General features: G+C 45.9%; 1 protein-coding gene across 2 annotated transcripts in view; it reads right to left on the bottom strand.

Annotated features, from left to right (window-relative positions):
• Positions 1 to 17,914, bottom strand: part of LHFPL3 (LHFPL tetraspan subfamily member 3) — a 228,645-nt gene that overhangs the window by 15,077 nt on the left and 195,654 nt on the right. The window contains exon 3 of one of the 2 annotated variants that reach the window (XM_056846972.1): positions 9,820 to 9,867. The exons of the other annotated variant lie outside the window; for it this stretch is intronic. Coding sequence (XP_056702950.1) covers positions 9,851 to 9,867 — 17 coding nt within the window. The 3' untranslated portion in view covers positions 9,820 to 9,850. The remainder of the gene's footprint in view (positions 1 to 9,819; positions 9,868 to 17,914) is intronic. 2 annotated transcript variants of the gene reach the window in all.

Here is a 17,914-nt window from a genome sequence, read left to right as displayed (position 1 = left end):
TCCCAACTGGGGAGAAAGGTGTGGTGGGACAGAAATGAAGTAAATAAATAAAATAAATTATATGGAAACCATGGACTTTGTTGGCTCTGTGTAAGGTGACAACAACTGGGAGGGAACTTTTCCTGTTGGGCTCCACCAGAAGCCTTTTTGCAGCTTAGCAAAAACAGAGAAAGAGTGATGGGAGCTCTTTCCACCGATCTGCCTGGCCCACCTGCAGCCCAGGTCTTTCTGGCCGCTCTGCAGGAGATGGAGATCACAGGGCTCCTTTCTGTTCCCCTTCAACCCACTCATATTTCATATCCCTTTGCTAGACACCGGGGGATTTGGTGTTAAAAATATAACCATAGTAAAAAACAATAACTAGGGGATGGGAACAAGGTGGTGGGCCAATCACTGATTGCAACACATGTTGCAGATTTGTGATGTGTCAGCTAGAAAAAGGTTCTTTGGAACACACTCCACGCATCTGGCAGGAGGCAGAAATAAATCTAGGTGCCAAATATGTGAACAGAACTGATGACTGTATTGCCGGGGGTGGGGAAAGTGCCATGGTGTTAGGAGCAGAGTGACCTGGATGTTTCTGTTGAGCTTTGAATGCTGCTCAGGAGAAGATCTGCTGCTTCAGTGAAATACGCCACACTCATCATAGAGAAGAATCAATTGCATTTCATTAACATCAGTTTTTATGTTAGTTATTTAAGACCTTCCTCATTGCTGGATAAGACAAAGAAGAGCATGCTTGTGCCTGAACAAGCATCAGGGATTTATTTTTTGGAAGGCTGTCATAATTCATTGCTTTATAATAAGACCATGGGGAAACATCAAAGGGGAGTTAGTGATCCTTCCTCCAATTCCTGCTGTCCATTGTAATGTCTTAGTTGAAGGAACACTTCCTGCTATGCATATGCAAAAACGTGAGACAGCAGCAGGCAGCACCCTGCATATTTACTCTGAGTAAATCTCACCAAAGGAAATGGTATTTGTTTTCAAGTAAGCATACACAAGATTCCAGCCTAACTTGGACTTGTTGAATGTTTCTGCTGCCTGGCAAAAGAGTGGAACATACCAGCAAAAACCTAATTATACTCTTGTATTTATAAGCCTGATAGCGATGCTAGCAGTGGAAGGAAAGGGTTAATACAGGGTTGTCAAACTCAATTGTTACGAGGGCCAGATATGACATAAATGCCACTTGGTCGGGTTGGGTCGGGCCTCAGGCCAGCCCAGATCGAGAGTGGGGGTGGGGTGGATGGCTGCTTTGGCTGGCTCGCGGGCCGGATAAGAGCTCTCAAGGGGCCATATCTGGCCCACAGGCCTCATGTTTGACACCCCTGGGTTAATAGAAAGCACTGGATACCTAATATGAATGTGCTGAAAGCCATAACCAGTAGTGGATGCAAAAATGCAAACAGCCCTGGAGCGAGGCAGGCTGAGGGGCTCTGGCTGAGCTACAAGACACTGTTTCACTCACCTCAGGGGCATCAACAATGAGCATTAGCTTACTTCAGCTTCCTGCCACAAACAGCTGGAAGTGCTAGAGAAGGCTTTTAATAAGCTGATACCAACCATTGCCACCAAAGTATCTGCGCTAGGTGGCCCCTGAAGTCCTGTCAGAGTGGCTGGGGGGTTGCTGGTTCCTCATCACCAAAGGCCCTCTAATGCAGAGGCCCACCAGGAAATTTCCCTGTAATTTAACTGGCCACTGGCCAGTCTACCCCTGGCCGTAATGCTGAGTTAGTAGAATGAATAAGTGTTTGAGGGGGGAAATTATCATTATGTGAAGGGAGGTGAAAAAACCTGATCCTCATTTTGTGTTTATGGCAAATTACATAGATTATTTATGCATTTCCAGTTTCCCTATTTACTTATCTGTTAATAGAAGATGCGGAGGATTCTTAAGACCAAATTCAGATGAGGACATACGTATTTATGCCATGTGGGAGGTACCCATGCAAAAAAACAAAAAAAAGGCCAAACCTAGTAGATATACATACGCCAGAATTTGGGGGAGGTTGCCAGAATTTTATTGAACAGAGCTGGGAAAGTTTTCAGTAAATCATTTCATAATTTTCGTTTTGTGTGCATATATGGAACAGTGCAAACAATGCAAGCGTATGCTAAGAAATTAACTTGCCGAATTCAGTCACAGCTCACCATTTCACACGTTATTGTATGAAAGATGCAGGTGTGCGCCTCTTCCGTTGCCATCCCCCCAAATTCTGTTCAGCCATGGAACGTTAAGGGGAGTGAGGCACAACAACGCTGGTGGCTGCAGCTGTGTGGATCGCTCCAACACATCAGTCCATGGGCTGGGTCCCTTAAGGGTTGCAGACCTCACTGGCTGGGCAAGCTGAGAAAGGGCCTTCCTTGTTGCGGCACCAAAACTTTGGAACTCCCTCCCCAGGGAGATTCATCTGTCTCCCTCTATTGGTGTCTTTCACCAGCAGGTGAAGACTTTTTTGCTTTGTCTGGAATTGGCCCTCCTTCTAGTGCTGTGTTTATGTATTTTTAATTGAATTTTATAATTCTGACTGTATTTTTATTGCTTAAATGTTTTAATGTTCACCATCTTGTGGACCCTGATTGGGTGGAAAGGAAGCTTAAAAATGTCTTAAATAAAAAAAATTTTTACAACTGTTCTCCAGATTATGACTACAGAGATCAGTTCCCTTGGAAGAAATAGCAGCTTTGGAGGGTGGACTCTATAGCATCACTTCCCTGCTGAGCTTCATCTCTGCCCCAAACTCCACCCTCCCCATGCACCTTCCCCTAATCTAGATGAATTTCTTAAAATGGGGTGGGCAACCCTATCTACCAGCTATCTATCTTTACTGCTTTTTTGACATGGCATTGGAGGGCCAAACTACATGTTACATATCCCACGTAAGCACCACGGGGACTCGCAGCAGGACGCCAGCTGCGTGTTTCCCATGGGAAATAAATTTGGAATAGCAGCAGGGACCCGATTCAGACTGAGGTGCACAGAGAAGAGGGGCTGCTACCTCCCCCCTCTCCCGTGCCATTTTCCTGACCCAAAACAGCTGCTGGGGGGAGTTATTTGACCTGTGGCCTGCTGCAGGTGCATGCTTTAAGTGCAAGTCCCCATGGCTGCAAGTTAGGGTAGCCAACACTGTGTTGGGAAATTCCTAGAGATTTTGGGGTGGATCCTGGGGAGGGAGCACAGTAGGAATATAATGTAACAGATTCCACTCTCCAAAGCAGTCATTTTCTAACATGACATAAATAATGTGTAGTTTGTGCATCAGTCCAAGATTTTAGACACACACCAGTGAGGCTGACCTTGGGAGTAAGGAGACCTGGGCTCAAGTCCTCTATCAGTCATGACTTTCTAGATGTTCTTAGGTCACTTCAGTGCACTTCTTAGCAGAGTTACATCCTTGTAAGCTCCTTGGAGACACTGGACTTTAAGGGTGTAACTCTCAGGTTGGCACTGATAGAGATGTAGAATTTCTGAAAAATTTGAATGCAAGGAAAAAACCTATTTTCTCCTTTTAAAAAAACAACTGAAAATTTGGGGGAAATGGGAATACGTGCAATAATTATTTTCCTAAACTTATTTTACTGCTTTAACAATATAAAATGCATCATTGTAACTCAGCATGGGCACAGGTGCACCCATGGACATCTTTTCTTGAGCCTCCCAAAACTTGCTGGGAATGTGGCAGATTTGACAGTTGTTTTGACATGTGGAAGACAGCTTCCCTCTGTCCTGCTGACCAGGCGCATGTAATTTCTTTGATCTGCTACAGCCTTTATGGATCCTTTTTTGTGTGGCTTTGTGAATTCTTTCTGTTGAAAAATGTTAAAAGAACCAGTCAGCTTCTTTTCCAACTTGAAAGAAGGGGGGAAGCCCCCCCCCCCGCCTTCTTTCTCTCCCCAGCAGCAGCCCCTGGGAGGAATGGGAAGAATCCTGCTCTGGGAAGGGGGCAAGAAACTGCACATGTAACATTTTTCTGTTTTCTACACTTGTCAAAATGAGTGGGGGAACCTAGCAAGAAACCCAGGACCTAATTTTTCCATTCTGACTGGGAAGAAAGATACTGTTTTGTGGATGTGAAAGGAAAATCTCTGTCTTGTGCTCTTTCGGTGTTGCAATCCCCATAAAGCACAACATTGAAAAAACAGTTTGGGACACAACATGGCACCTTTTCGAAGAACTGGCCATTCGGTTCTGAGATTGGTAAAAAGAAAATCTCTGAACTGAAATCAAAATTGGTCTTGCAACAGTCACTGTTCTTCAGGCCTGGGGTGAAGAGCAAAGACACCACCCCTGCATCTTTTATAACTGCAAACTTGCTTATCACAAGGAAAAAAACCTTTTGAAGATGGATAGATATGAGAGAGAGAGAGAGAGAGAGAGAGAGAGAGAGAGAGAGAGAGAGAGAGAGAGAGAGAGAGAGAGAGAGAGAGAGAGAGAGAGAGAGAGAGAGAGAGAGAGAGAGAGAGAGAGAGAGAGAGAGAGAGAGAGATATATATATATGTGATTTAAGGTTTGCTTTACAACCTCCCCCCATCTGATTTAGGGGTAACCCCCCCCAAAGAAAAAGAGCGGCTAGATTTGTGTCCAGTAGATGCTGCCAAAAAGAAAACCCTCCTAGAACACGGGTGGTATTTTGAGGTGACCCACAATGGGGTGTAAGCACTGGAAGCCATATGCAGGAGCAGCTGGGAGCCAGAGGGGGAGGTAAGCCAGAGTTGGAACTTGGTGAATCTTAGTGAATAATCCTTGTATCTCATATTCATGTCCTGTTAGACAGTTAAGGTCTTCAGGGTAAAGAATTTGATGGTATCTTAAATAAATAATATAATTTATTTTTTTTCTTTTGCAAAACTAACTGTCCCCCCTCACTGTTGCCATGGCAACACAATACTTAGACATGTCCCAAGCCAACAATTCAAAAAAACTGATGGTACCCATTGCCTATTAGGGTGCATGGAATGAGAGGCAGGGGATAAACTTCTCAGCAACAGCCACCTGTGTTCCTGTCTCATGGGACGAAAGATTCCAAGGAAAATGGCCAGATGTTGTCATATGTGTTTTGAGTGTCTTCTAACAGAGAAGTTTCCCAAGAGCTGCCTGTATAAATAGCTTATCCAGTTTTGTTTTCCATGACTTTGCCTTGCGCCATCTTGTTGGATGCCAAACTAAAGCCGCCAACAATTTCAAAGTTGAGGATATTTCTGAAAACTGCATGTAGCTGGTAAACAGCTGAGGACCACAGGGTATTCCAAAGATGCCGCAGCTGGTACTCAAGGTGACATTAAGTTATCTAGCAACTTCTTGTCCTAATGGTTCAGTTATGCAGTACTGCCAACACGGTGTCCATCAAGTTTTTCCCAGAAGCCTGCGTTGTCAGCAGAAGGACAGATATGCCACTGCCATCTGGAACAGGCACATTGGTGTCTTTTCAATGCAATTTTAAGGCAGTGCTTCTCAGTACTGTGGGTCAGGACTCAAGAATGGGTCTCCACTCTCTTGCAAGTGGGTCATCGCCATGATTTTCTAGTATACCTTCCCAAAAGTCAAATGTCCTCTTGTCCACTTCTGCTCAGTATTGGCTTTAATTTGAAAAGGTTTTTTTTTTGCTGTCCTAAAGCTGGGCCTTGCAGGTAATGAGGACTATTGCAACACAGAGACTAGCAGTGCAATCCTGCCTTGAGTCTGTTGCCTTCTGAGGACATAGAGGCAGAGGTGGGAACAAGGATGCCTCCATTTCAAATGTTGTTATTTCATCGGCTTAACAGATGACCTTGTGGTAGCCATCCTCTCAGTTTCACCCCTTAACCTACTATATGGGGAGAACAGTAATAATATTGGTCCATTTTCTGTTGTAAGGATAAGAAACGCCAACAGGTGTGCCACCCAAAGGAGCAGACTTGGCATAGGCTACTCAGGCTGCATCTTCACATCATATTGTGCTGTTGTTACATCACTCACAACTGGATTGTCTCACCTACACAGAAATGTCCAGTTTTTCCCTAATGGGGATCCAAAATGGCTTAAAACATAATTCTCCCCTCTTTCTGTTTTTATCCTCACAAGAACCCTGTGAGGTAGATTAGGTTGACAGAGAAAGTGACTGGCCTGAGGTCATCCAGTGAGCTTCTATGGTCGGGTGGGGTCTTCCCAGATCCTAGTCCAATCTTCTAACCATTACCCCATGCTGTCAATATCCAATGGTATGTGGGTATAGCCTTAGGGTCATAAACAATGTAGCATAGTACATAAGACGATTTTAAAGTACATTGGACTGGTTTAAAACGCACACATAGGATGTTACGGAGTCCAGTGTGTGTAACTCACTATTTTAGCAATCAGGACCAATATGAAAATTGTTACAAGAATTCCCAACAAGGCAACCCTTACTGGCTATTACATATAGTGACGCCACACATTCACCCCAACCTATCATACGCAGGCTTCTAAAACCCATTTCAGCTATCTTCCTGCAGCTGAACTGTGCCAAAAAAGCGACAATATGCCTGATTCTGCATGCAGATCCAGCATGCATGCTTTCCAGACCATAGCCACTTTTTACTGGAATGTTATTTCTAACTATACAGAGCAGAAAGAAATTACTCCAAAATTAGACTACTCTAGATGATAAGCAAATGGAAAACAGAACATGTGGAACCCAGATAGAGTGTCATTGCAGTATCACACCCAGACGCATGCAATTAATCACTGGCTTAATTTATTTCCAGGTTAATAAAATGCTGACTTTTCCAGAGTTTTTTCACACTCCTCTTCTCATTAGGTCATGCTGATTGAACAGAAAAATGATTAAAACAGAAACGAGGCACTATAATGGGGGCCCATATGAAAGAGTTTTCTTATTAAAGCCCTTCCTTTAGAAGACAGCAGCAGGAAAGTGTGAATCAGGATGATTATGATCCAGAGATAAAGGGTAGATGGCATATCTTCTACATCTTTCATTTTTAAATATTTATGTATTTTTACCCCATTTTGCTCCCCTGCAAGGACTTAAAGTGGCTTACAATATACAAAAATACCATTTAGACACTTCCTGAAAGAAAACATTTGCTTTCTTCCTTAAAGCATGGTTCCATGGAACAGTCATGGCAGATGATTCAGGGCAAGTTCATGTATTCAGTAGGTCCAGGAAGTAATGCTTTTCCAAGACGCAACCATTTTCATGCAGGCAGGCAAAATGGTGGGGCCATGGCTCAGTGGGGCCATGGCTCAGTGGGTAGATGGTGGGGCCATGACTCAGTGGTAGAGCATCTGCTTGGCATACAGAAGGTCCCAGGTTCAATCCCCGGCATCTCCAGTTAAAGGGACTAGGCAAGTAGGTGATGTGAAAGACCTCTGCCTGAGACTCTGGAGAGCCACTGCGGGTCTGAGTAGACAATACTGACTTTGATGGACCGAGGGTCTGATTCAGTATAAGGCAGCTTTGTGTGTTCGTGTGTTCATGAATGCTCACCGTCAAATAAACAATCAATATACAGCTAGCATACCAGGCAGAAAGGTTCAGTCTATCTCCTCTCTAAAATGCTAGTTTTCTACATACTGGGAGTTCTATTCTTTCAAAAGGTGCAGCTCCCCTGCTGACATCCTTTACAGCTGAGGGACAGTTCACCTTCTCAATTCTGCTTAATGCATAAGGCATACCTCAGAACAGTTGCAAAGACATCCAGGAGACAGCCAATTGTTATCACCGGCATCATTTAGAAGGCAGAGACCATCACAATAAGTTAGCTATTTTACTAACACACAAGACCTATTGTGTATGACTCAAGATCTGTATCTTCTTGTAATTCCATATTGAGCATGGAGTCCATCATTACGTGAACAGCGACAGAATGCAATTCTGCTCTTCTATGGAAGCCGCTGCAAAAAAGCGGAACGGCATTTTGCTTCTCATTGTTAAGGCAAAAGCAGGAGACAGCCAAGCAGTTCAGCCTGCTGACCCCTCAACACCTTGAACAATCTGGTCTCAAATGATACCTTAGGGCACAGGGAAATGAGGCTGGCGGTTCCATTCCACTCCCCATCTGCAGAATGGAGAGAATCGTGACAAGGTTTAATTGGAGTGAGAGTAGTCACTCAAGAGAAAACCATGCTGGGAAACAGAGATTATAACGGAGTCCTGGGGAATGCAACAGTGCAGATGGGCACTGCCTGGTTTTTGAGCTGGTGCTATTTGGGTCACTTTCCTGGGCTCCTGGGAGAGGGAGGAGTGAGTAGGTGGAGGACCAAGGAAAATGGGAGGGTGTAAAGGCTAGCCATGGGGCTTTTCTGCAGCTCGACTTACTCATGATTTCCTCAGCAGTCTATTCACAAGCATTGGAATCAGTTGGGCCATGGTTCCTCCCCCATGTCCAGGCCCTCCCTTTGCATTTTCACAACTGTGGAGGCAGTTTATTTTCTTCCGCATGTGCCTTCAATAATGAGGATTTTCAAGGGAGGGTGGATTTCGTCATCGGTGGAGTCACAGCACCCCACTTTTTTAAAAAATCCACTAAAATTCACAGGTCAGTGGAGCACTGTAACTGTCTTAGCAGGATCTCTGAATTCCCAGCTTTCATTTTTTAAAAAGTAACTCTATATCCTCTTCCATCCCAGAGATACAAGGGAAAATGCATATCTCTGTGAGGGAAGGTGACAGAAACTTACAAAAACTGGAAATTCAGAGAACCTGCTAAGACTAGTGTTGCAATGCTCCAGCTATGTAGAAATATTTTAGTGCTGTTTAAGTAAAGAAAAATAAATCACTTGTCCTCAGGGTGGAAGGGAGTAGAGGGAGTAGTTTGACCATAACAGTTCAATTATCAAACAGTGGGCTGGAGGTGGATGGGAGTGGGCGGGACAAAGAAAACCAACAGAACATTACACACAAGGAAAAAGCTCACAAAAAATTGTGGAGGGGGGAGGGGAAAAAACCTGAAGTGAAAACTAAAGGCACAAAAATGTATGTGGAAGTCAGGAGATAAACCAAAGCAGTATGGGGCCAGAACCGATAGGGAAAAAACACCATGTGGAAAAGCCCTTCTCTGCAAAACACCTGTTTCCCACTCATGATGTTTCAGGAGCATTTGGTACACATGAATGCACATGAGAACTGTCACTGGTTTCACTGTGATGTTGTATGCACATTATTGCTGGACAACCCACATTGGACATCTTATTGATATTCCTCCCAGACTGAGCGAACAACCAGATATGAAACCTACAAGAAAAGCCACTTTGCCACTATGTAGATATATGGACATCCCTGTATAAATGGGTATCAGTTCAAAATAACTGCAAAATATACCACAGCAGCCTGACTCGGACAGCTACAGCTCGCTAAGCAAAATTATATTATATATACACACAAAAATAGAAAAATAAAGACAGCTGTATAGGGCTAACATATTTTTCTAAGGACCTTTAGAGAAAGTTGTGGCCGTTGGTCATATTGGGTTGGATCCAGGGTAGTATTTCTGGAGATATAACTCTCTTGATTTCCCATCCCACAGCAACCTAAAATACCCCTAATTCTGTTCCTGGGGATCCCCCACTCCCTCAGAGCAGGATATTGGGGGCATTTTGGGATGCTTCACAGGCAGAAGTCCTTGTGCCTGCAGAAATGCTGTGCTAAATCCAACCCACAGTTTTGAAAATGCAAGTTAGGAATAAAAAAGAAATCAGCATTGCTAAAGAAAACAACTGCACATGCTGCCTGATACTGGGTAACACAAGATGACAGCAGAAAGCCATGCAGAACAGTCCGGCAGAAGCACACAAAACACTACACAGCATGTCCCACTGGGCGCCATGCTTACACTTACATTTGTCAAATTCACACTACCTTTGCTTGTTTTAAGCATTCCCATCATCTGTACAGGAGGGAAAAACAGAATTGTTAAGGTAAGGTTAAAAAGGTCACACATACAAACTCCACCTGTCTTTTTTATTGTCATCAAATACACACCCATCCATCCATATACAATATAAAACCAGTTGTCAGGATCCCAGAACACTCTTGCATTACCATCAAGGGCTGCAACATGAGCAAACCGTAAGCTTTCCATGCATTATGTACCAATCTGAAATGTGCTCACGGCATTTGTCAGGTCATTTGCACGGCAAATGCATGGCAGTGACCAGAAGCCTAAATGGGAGTACCACAGGCAATACCCACCCACATGCACTGTAGGGGAACACTTGAAACTCCTACACAGCTACAGTGCAAGCCTAGGCAGAGTTACTCCAGTCTAAGCTCAGTGAGTCCAAGTGAAGTGGGCTCTGATACATGAAAACTCATGTTGGAATAAACACTGTTCGTGTTTAAGGGGCCCTTGGACTTCTGTTTTATTTGGTACAACAGACCAACAAAACTACCCCCTCTGGAATTAATAAATCAATAGCCACTTTTCACTTTTTACAGATCCCTTTACAGGCCAAAGTAACAATGTCTGCCTCCAAAAATAGAATCAGTGGCTCACATACCATATATATTTTATTAAAATTCCATTTATATTCCACCCTTCCTGAAAGGATAGGAGGGAGGCAGCTTAACCTTGGACAGCAACCTTGCAAGGCTGACTAGGCAGTAACTTAAGTAAGTTTCATAGCCGAACAGGGATCTGAAATTCATCTTCTCAGTGCTGCACCCTCTAAGATCCTGAAATACTCAAAAGAAAAAGCACACACACAGAGATAGAATAGATAGATAGATAAATAAATAAATAATTCACCCTGGCCAACCAAGTAGTCCTTCCTGTCACCCACCAAGTGGGAGACTCCCACTTGGTCATATGTAAACAGAGTGATGAATGCAGAACTAATCAGCACCGATCCTTGTGAATGAAGCCAATGAAAAAAACAGATGTGAACGAAATAGTTGCTGTTGACAGGACCTGTGGACACCCCCCCCCGTTACACACTAGTACTATGTACCCGAGAAGCTGGTTGCATCTGTGGCCCTTTCAATTTTTAAAGGGCCAGGTTAATGGTCACAGCCATTAAAAGGCTTACACACAGATGAAAGATTTATTATAGAATCATAGAGTTGGAAGGAACCACCAGGGTCATCTAGTCCAACCCCGTGCACAATTCTGAACTACCTCCCCCCCATACCCCCAGTTACCCATACTTCATGGCCAGAAGATGGCCAAGGTGCCCTCCCTCTCATGATCTGCCTAAGGTTATAGAATCAGCATTGCTGACAGATGGCCATCTAGCCTCTTCTTAAAAACCTCCAGGGAAGGAGAGCTTACTACCTCTTGAGGAAGCCTGTTCCACTGAGGAACTGCTCTAACTGTTAGAAAATTCTTCCTAATGTCTAGACCAGTGGTCGGCAAACTCATTAGTCAACAGAGCCAAATATCAACAGAACAATGATTGAGATTTCTTTTGAGAGCCACCTAAATAAATAAAGGGAGAAGAAAGAGGGGGCAGGAAATCAGCTTGCTTTCCCCATCATTTCCCCCACCCTGCAATTATTTATGGAGCCATCAGCTCGCTTTTATTAAGTCCCATCAACATAAATAACACTGGCGGCGGGGAGGGGATCAGGAGGCGCCGCGCCGGCCCTGCGTGATCACCCGACGTCGACGCCATGCCCCTCCTCCTCCTCCTCCTCCGGGCATCGTCCGGGGGTCGCGGGGGGTGGGCTTCCCTGGGCCGCCCGCCCACCTGGGAACCGTCGGCGCAGTCCGTGCTGATGCGCCTCCGCAATGCGCCGCTGCCTCCTCCTCCTCTCCACTGGCGGGGGGGGGGTCTAGGACTGCCCCGGGGACGGGGTCCAGCCAGCCAGCCGCCCTCCTCCGCCTTGTGGCGGGCAGGCCGGCTGCGGATAGTGCCTCTCCTCCCTGCAGGGCAACCGCTCTGCGCCGCAGGCGAGTGCTGCAGCCGCCACCACCAGGGGAAGAGGCCGCCCTTGGCCACCCCCCCGGCCGCCTCCCCCCCCACCTGTGCGCCGCCGCCGCCTCCTGCTCGGTGGGGCTGCGGGGCCCGCGAGGCACCTCTCCATGTACGCTGGGGCGGGCCGCCTCCTCCCGGGGCGCGAGCCACACGGCTCGGGCCTAGGCGTAGCCCTCGATCTCCAGCCTTTCCTGCAGGTGGACCCGCTCCCCAGCCCCAGCCCAGGTAGAAGCGCCGGCAGGAACCGCGGCCGCCCAGGCCCCGGGGGAGATGAAGCAGCAGGTATGGCACTTAGGGGCAGAGCCGCACTCAAGGGGCCGAAGAGCCGCATGTGGCTCGCGAGCCGCGGTTTGCCGACCACTGGTCTAGACAGAAACTCTTTTGATTTAATTTCAACCTGTTGGCTCTAATCTGACCTTCTGGAGCAACAGAAAACAACTCGGCATCATCCTCTATATGACAGCGAGTACTTGAAGATGGTTATCGTATCCCCTCTCAGCCTGCTCCTCTTCAGGCTAAACATATCCAGCTCCTTCAACCTTTCCTCAAAGGACTTGGTCTCCAGACCCCTCACCATCTTTGTTGCCCTCTGGACATGTTCCAGCTCGTCTACATCCTTCTTAAATTATGGTGGAGAGGCCACGCCGGCGCAGAGGATTTTCTGGGGGCGGGCTGGTGGGAGGAGCCACTGCTTGGTCAGCTTCCTAGCCACTTTCGGCCACTTGCGCCGGCAGCCGGAACAGCGTCGCCTCACTGTTTTCAATGGGGTAAAAAGCCCCAGTTAAACAAAAAAAAACCTTGTGAAACGGCTTTTTTTTGTTTAACGGCATTGGGGAAATGGCTTAGGAAGAGGCGCTCCTGTGCCTCTTCCCCACCATCCCCATACGCCTCAGCTCAGGAATGGGCTGTAACTGTAGTTCTCTGAGAGTTTTCTGTATTCCTTTGACACAAAAATATGCTTCAGGAAGGATCTAGAATAGATATCTGTATATCAATAACAGACTGCTAAAAAGTGTCCATACATTACTTTCTGTTGCTAGGATACTTTCAAGCAGCTCTAAAACATTTGAAAGTACAGTCAGTTTTTCACACATGAATCTGTAGAGCAATTTCCTAGCAGACTTGCGAGTTAAGCAAATCAATACATTAGTTTTCTTCGACACTCACAGCAGCTGGTAAAAAAAGCATAACCCCTATTTTTGGCGCATAGCTTCAGTTCCATCATTGCATTGAATAACTTCGGCTCTTCAAAGATCTTAAAAATACTTATTGGCTTGGTCTCAAACCATACATCATTCAAGGAGTAAAACAAGGAAAGAATCTTGTTAAAGAGACCTTAGAGAGCTATTGAAAATAAGGCAATTGACACTTCCATAAAGACCCTGTAATAAGAGATGAGAAACCAAAGGACGTCCCTAACAACTGAGGTTTCTTAAGAGTTTATTGTTGGATTATTAGCACTTCTGTCGGCAAATATATCCTGTAATCTCCTGCCTTGAGTCATACAAACTAACAAAAGGGTTGAGCTAGACACTATCTAATGTAACAACAAATAAATATACCTTTATTGTATTGTGTGCACAATTGTATTTAAAAACACAGGGCCTACAATACAGGCTTCCTAAAAAGCACAAAGAATAAATGGTTACAAATATTACAAACACATACACAGTTGATGCTAATACACAAAATGACCAAAATCTGATCAGACGCGTTTCTGCCTTTTAGAGGCCTTCCTCAGTGGTCATACATACACAATTTCACAATACACATCCTGAGATGTAAACAAACATTGTTCAAGATAAGAAAAAATAAAAGCCTTTTGGAAGGAGAAAAAAAGGAGGGTGAAAAATTTAATTAGTATTATCTTAATTAAAAAAATAACCGAAAACTTTTTTTAGTTTTTAAAAAAGTGAAATTACATGTTTACCTTTTAGTCTGTGTGGCTTTGTGTAAAACATAGCTAGTCCATGTGTCTTACTTATAACATGGCTTTTGGCTCACACCTGGGTCAAGATGACAAAATATATTTTTAAAAATCTTAAGTTATAATGCCTATAATTTTTTTTTCATATAACCACCCTTCCACTAACTAGAAATATCCCAAATTTCCAATTAAAACTGACCTTGTATATGATGTCCAGCGTATCAGGATGTGTATTACATCAACTAACATGAAGATAAGAATGGCATAGTCTCCTACTACAGTCAGCTAATAAATCTAAATTGAGGGTGATGCAATCTCCCCCATCTTTTGCCTCATACAGAGAGAGTGGGGTGAGGATGCATATTACTCCCATCCTGCAGACACATCGCTGCTGCCCATCAGCACTGGGCTCAATTTAAGGTATTCGCTATCACATACAAAGCTCTTCATGGCCTTGGACCTTGATATCTACAAGACTGCCTCTCCCTCATGCTCCGCCACAACAGCTTTACTCATCAGAGCAAGGTGTTCTGCAGAGGCCAACCTGCAAATGGGCAAAGTCAACACTTCTCTGTGTTGCGCCTTCTCTGTTGTGCCTTCTCTGTTGTGGCCCCCACCTTATTGAATGGCCTGCCTGAGGAGGTCAGGCAGGCTCCCACTCTCATGGCTTTCTGCAAACTATGTAAGTCTGAATTATTCAAGAGGGCTTTTCTATACAGGCAATACAGTTACACTGTACTAAATGTTTCACGAAGTTCCCTAGATAAATTATTAGGGACTATGGTCTATACTACTGTGTATAACTTGCTGAAACTAGGATCCTACTATATGATTTTTGCATCATTTAATGTGTCATGTTAATACATATGCTTTGGTTCAGTTCTGGTTTTAGATTTTTGGTTGGTTCTACAACCCTAATCTGTTTACTGAATGTCCCATCCATCAATTGTATTGACTCAATCTGTGTAATCCACCTTGAGTCCAAGTGAGGAAGGTGGACTATAAATAACATAAATAAAATAAATACATTTTTTTCTTTTTGAATCAATTAAAACCTGAAATTACACTTACCGTATATACTCGCGTATAAGCCGAGTTTTTCAGCCCCAAAAATGGGCTGAAAAAGCCGGCCTCGGCTTATACGCGGGTCAATACGGGGGGAGGGAGGGGGGAGGGAGGAGGGAAACTTACCGCCGCCGCCGCCGCTGCCGGGCCCGTGCCGCTTCCTGCCACCGGGAGCGGCCTGGGGCAGCCTCCTGAAGCCGCAGGATGGCTGCCCCGGCCCCCCCGGCCCCCGCCGCCATTTTTCCCGGGCGGGAGGGGCCTTGGGCAGCCTCCTGCAGCTGCAGGATGGCTGCCCAAGGCCCCCCCCGCCCCCCCCGCCATTTTTTTCGGGCGGGAGGGGCCTTGGGCAGCCTCCTGCAGCCGCAGGATGGCTGGCCCGGCCCTTCCCGCCCCCGCCGCCATTTTTCCCGGGCGGGAGGGGCCTTGGGCAGCCTCCTGCAGCCGCAGGATGGCTGCCCAAGGCCCCCCCGCCCCCCGCCGCCATTTTTTTCGGGCGGGAGGGGCCTTGGGCAGCCTCCTGCAGCCGCAGGATGGCTGCCCCGGCCCTTCCCGCCCCCGCTGCTATTTTTCCCGGGCGGGAGGGGCCTTGGGCAGCCTCCTGCAGCCGTAGGATGGCTGCCCAAGGCCCCCCCGCCCCCCGCCGCCATTTTTCCCGGGCGGGAGGAGCCTTGGGCAGCCTCCTGCAGCCGCAGGATGGCTGCCCCGGCCCTTCCCGCCCCCCCCCCGCCATTTTTCCCGGGCGGGAGGGGCCTTGGGCAGCCTCCTGCAGCTGCAGGATGGCTGCCCTGGCCCTTCCAGCCCCCCCCCGCCATTTTTCCCGGGCGGGAGGGGCCTTGGGCAGCCTCCTGCAGCCGTAGGATGGCTGCCCAAGGCCCCCCCGCCCCCCGCCGCCATTTTTCCCGGGCGGGAGGGGCCTTGGGCAGCCTCCTGCAGCTGCAGGATGGCTGCCCTGGCCCTTCCAGCCCCCCCTGCCATTTTTCCCGGGCGGGAGGGGCCTTGGGCAGCCTCCTGCAGCCGCAGGAAGGCTGCTCCGGGTCCCCCTGGGCCTCGCCGCCGCTTCCTCCCGCCGGGAGCGGCCTGGGGCAGCCTCCTGCAGCCGCTGGAAGGCTGCCCAGGCCCCCCCGGGCCACGCCGCCGCCGGACCCTCGCCGCTGGAGAGCCCTGTCAGGTAAGCCTGCGGGGGGGAGGGGTTATAAGCCGACCCTCGGCTTATACGCGAGTGCCTAATTTCCCCCCATTTTGGGGGAGAAATTAGGCACCTCGGCTTATACGCGGGTCGGCTTATACATGGGTCTATACGGTACTTTCGGTAGGGGTTTTCAAAGGGCCAATGAGACCCGTAAGTCATCAAGTTGTCTAATGAGTTTATTGAAATAATGCAATAAAAGCAAATGTAATGTTGGCTTGCTATATTCCTTATTAAGAAGTGTATTTTCTATCTCTCCTAGTTCTGGCCTTCAAGCCAAATTTTTCATCCACTTTCATCCATTAGGCATTTTAGCTTTAGCAGATACTTTTGATGGGTCTTTTAAAACCAGGAACTGCAGAGTTGGAGTACAGGGCTAATGTGCTAAGGGCGGCAGAGGTCTCTTTGGCTATGTGACCCTGGTCTCCTATAAGCAATATGAAGCCTTAGGCAGATCATGAGAGGGAGGGCATCTTGGCCCTCTTCTGGGCATGGAGTAGGGGTCACTGGGGGTGTGGGGGGAGGTAGTTGTGAATTTCCTGCATTATGCAGGGGGTTGGACTAGATGACCCTGGTGGTACCTTCCAACTCTATGACTCTATGATCGGCTAGGCTTGGCCTTGACAACCTAACTACATATTTTACAAATATGTGCATTAGTGCAAGTTCCTCTCTATCTGTGCTAATCCAAACATTTCCCTGAGTAGGCTCCTCCATCTAAATGGAGGTGAAGCATGAACACCCTCGTGTCTCACTGTACCTATAACATACAGTTTGTGCTGTCTTAATGCACATTGTATGGAATCTTTCACCCCACTGCACATTACAGTGTGTGCGTGGAAGTGAGGGCAAATATGCATTCATGTTTCTTCTACCAGCGGTGTGTGAACCAAAGTTACCAGGTATGAATATTTTTTTGAGATTGGCCATTTATACAAACAAAATCAGCACATGATCACTAACAGAACTGTACTATAAAATGGTACCACCAATGGCAGATTCCCTATGAAGAGTTTTTAAATTATTACATCTGGTGTAGGTAAGTTGTAATGTTTAAAAACATACAATGTTTTATGAGACAAAATTACAACTAGGAGCCAATTTATTGATCAGCTGGTTTAGCTCTTTTGACTTCAAACAGATTTTATACATAAGAAGGGTAGGATGTGTCCTTTTTGCCTGTGATTTGCTTATTACAGTCCAGACAATTTTTATTGCTTATCTAAATCTAATTAGAGGAAGCAGAACATCCATCTCCAGCTTTTAAGATGCAACTAGCATAATGGTGCTATGACTGATATAAAAGAAAACGACTAGAAACTCATTTGTTTCGTAATTAAACGCAATTTGTTTGATTAAAAAGTACAAACTGTTTCTTAAATATTCTCCACTCATTCTTTGTGACTGATTTCAACACAATACAAGTTTTAGTCCCTGTGTTTTTATTTTTTAAAGAAAACTGGTTATTTCTGCCTGTTCTATAACTTCACAAATATTTTGATTTTATTATTTTTATTGCATTATTATTTAATTTTGTAATATTGTTTTATTGCATTATTTAATAGTATTATAAGGGTTTTTATTACAACTTGTCTACTGTAACCCATTTACTCTAACCCATCTTGAGTCTCAACAAGGAAGGCAGACTTTAAATAATATAAGTAAGAAAATAATTGTTTGGTAAGTCATTGCAGGATAGGTCCACGTACTGCAAACTGGAAGCCATCTGATGAATTGGAAGTAATCTGTGAATTAAAAATTAAGTTGTGTTACCAATTCAGCTCCCAGCAGGAAAGGAACTGTTGGATCTTATTACATTTGTCAGTAATGGCGCTTTACG

This window comes from Euleptes europaea, chromosome 3, assembly GCF_029931775.1.
Source record: "Euleptes europaea isolate rEulEur1 chromosome 3, rEulEur1.hap1, whole genome shotgun sequence".
NCBI lineage: Eukaryota > Metazoa > Chordata > Lepidosauria > Squamata > Sphaerodactylidae > Euleptes > Euleptes europaea.
This window is presented reverse-complemented; position numbering and strand designations above follow the sequence as displayed.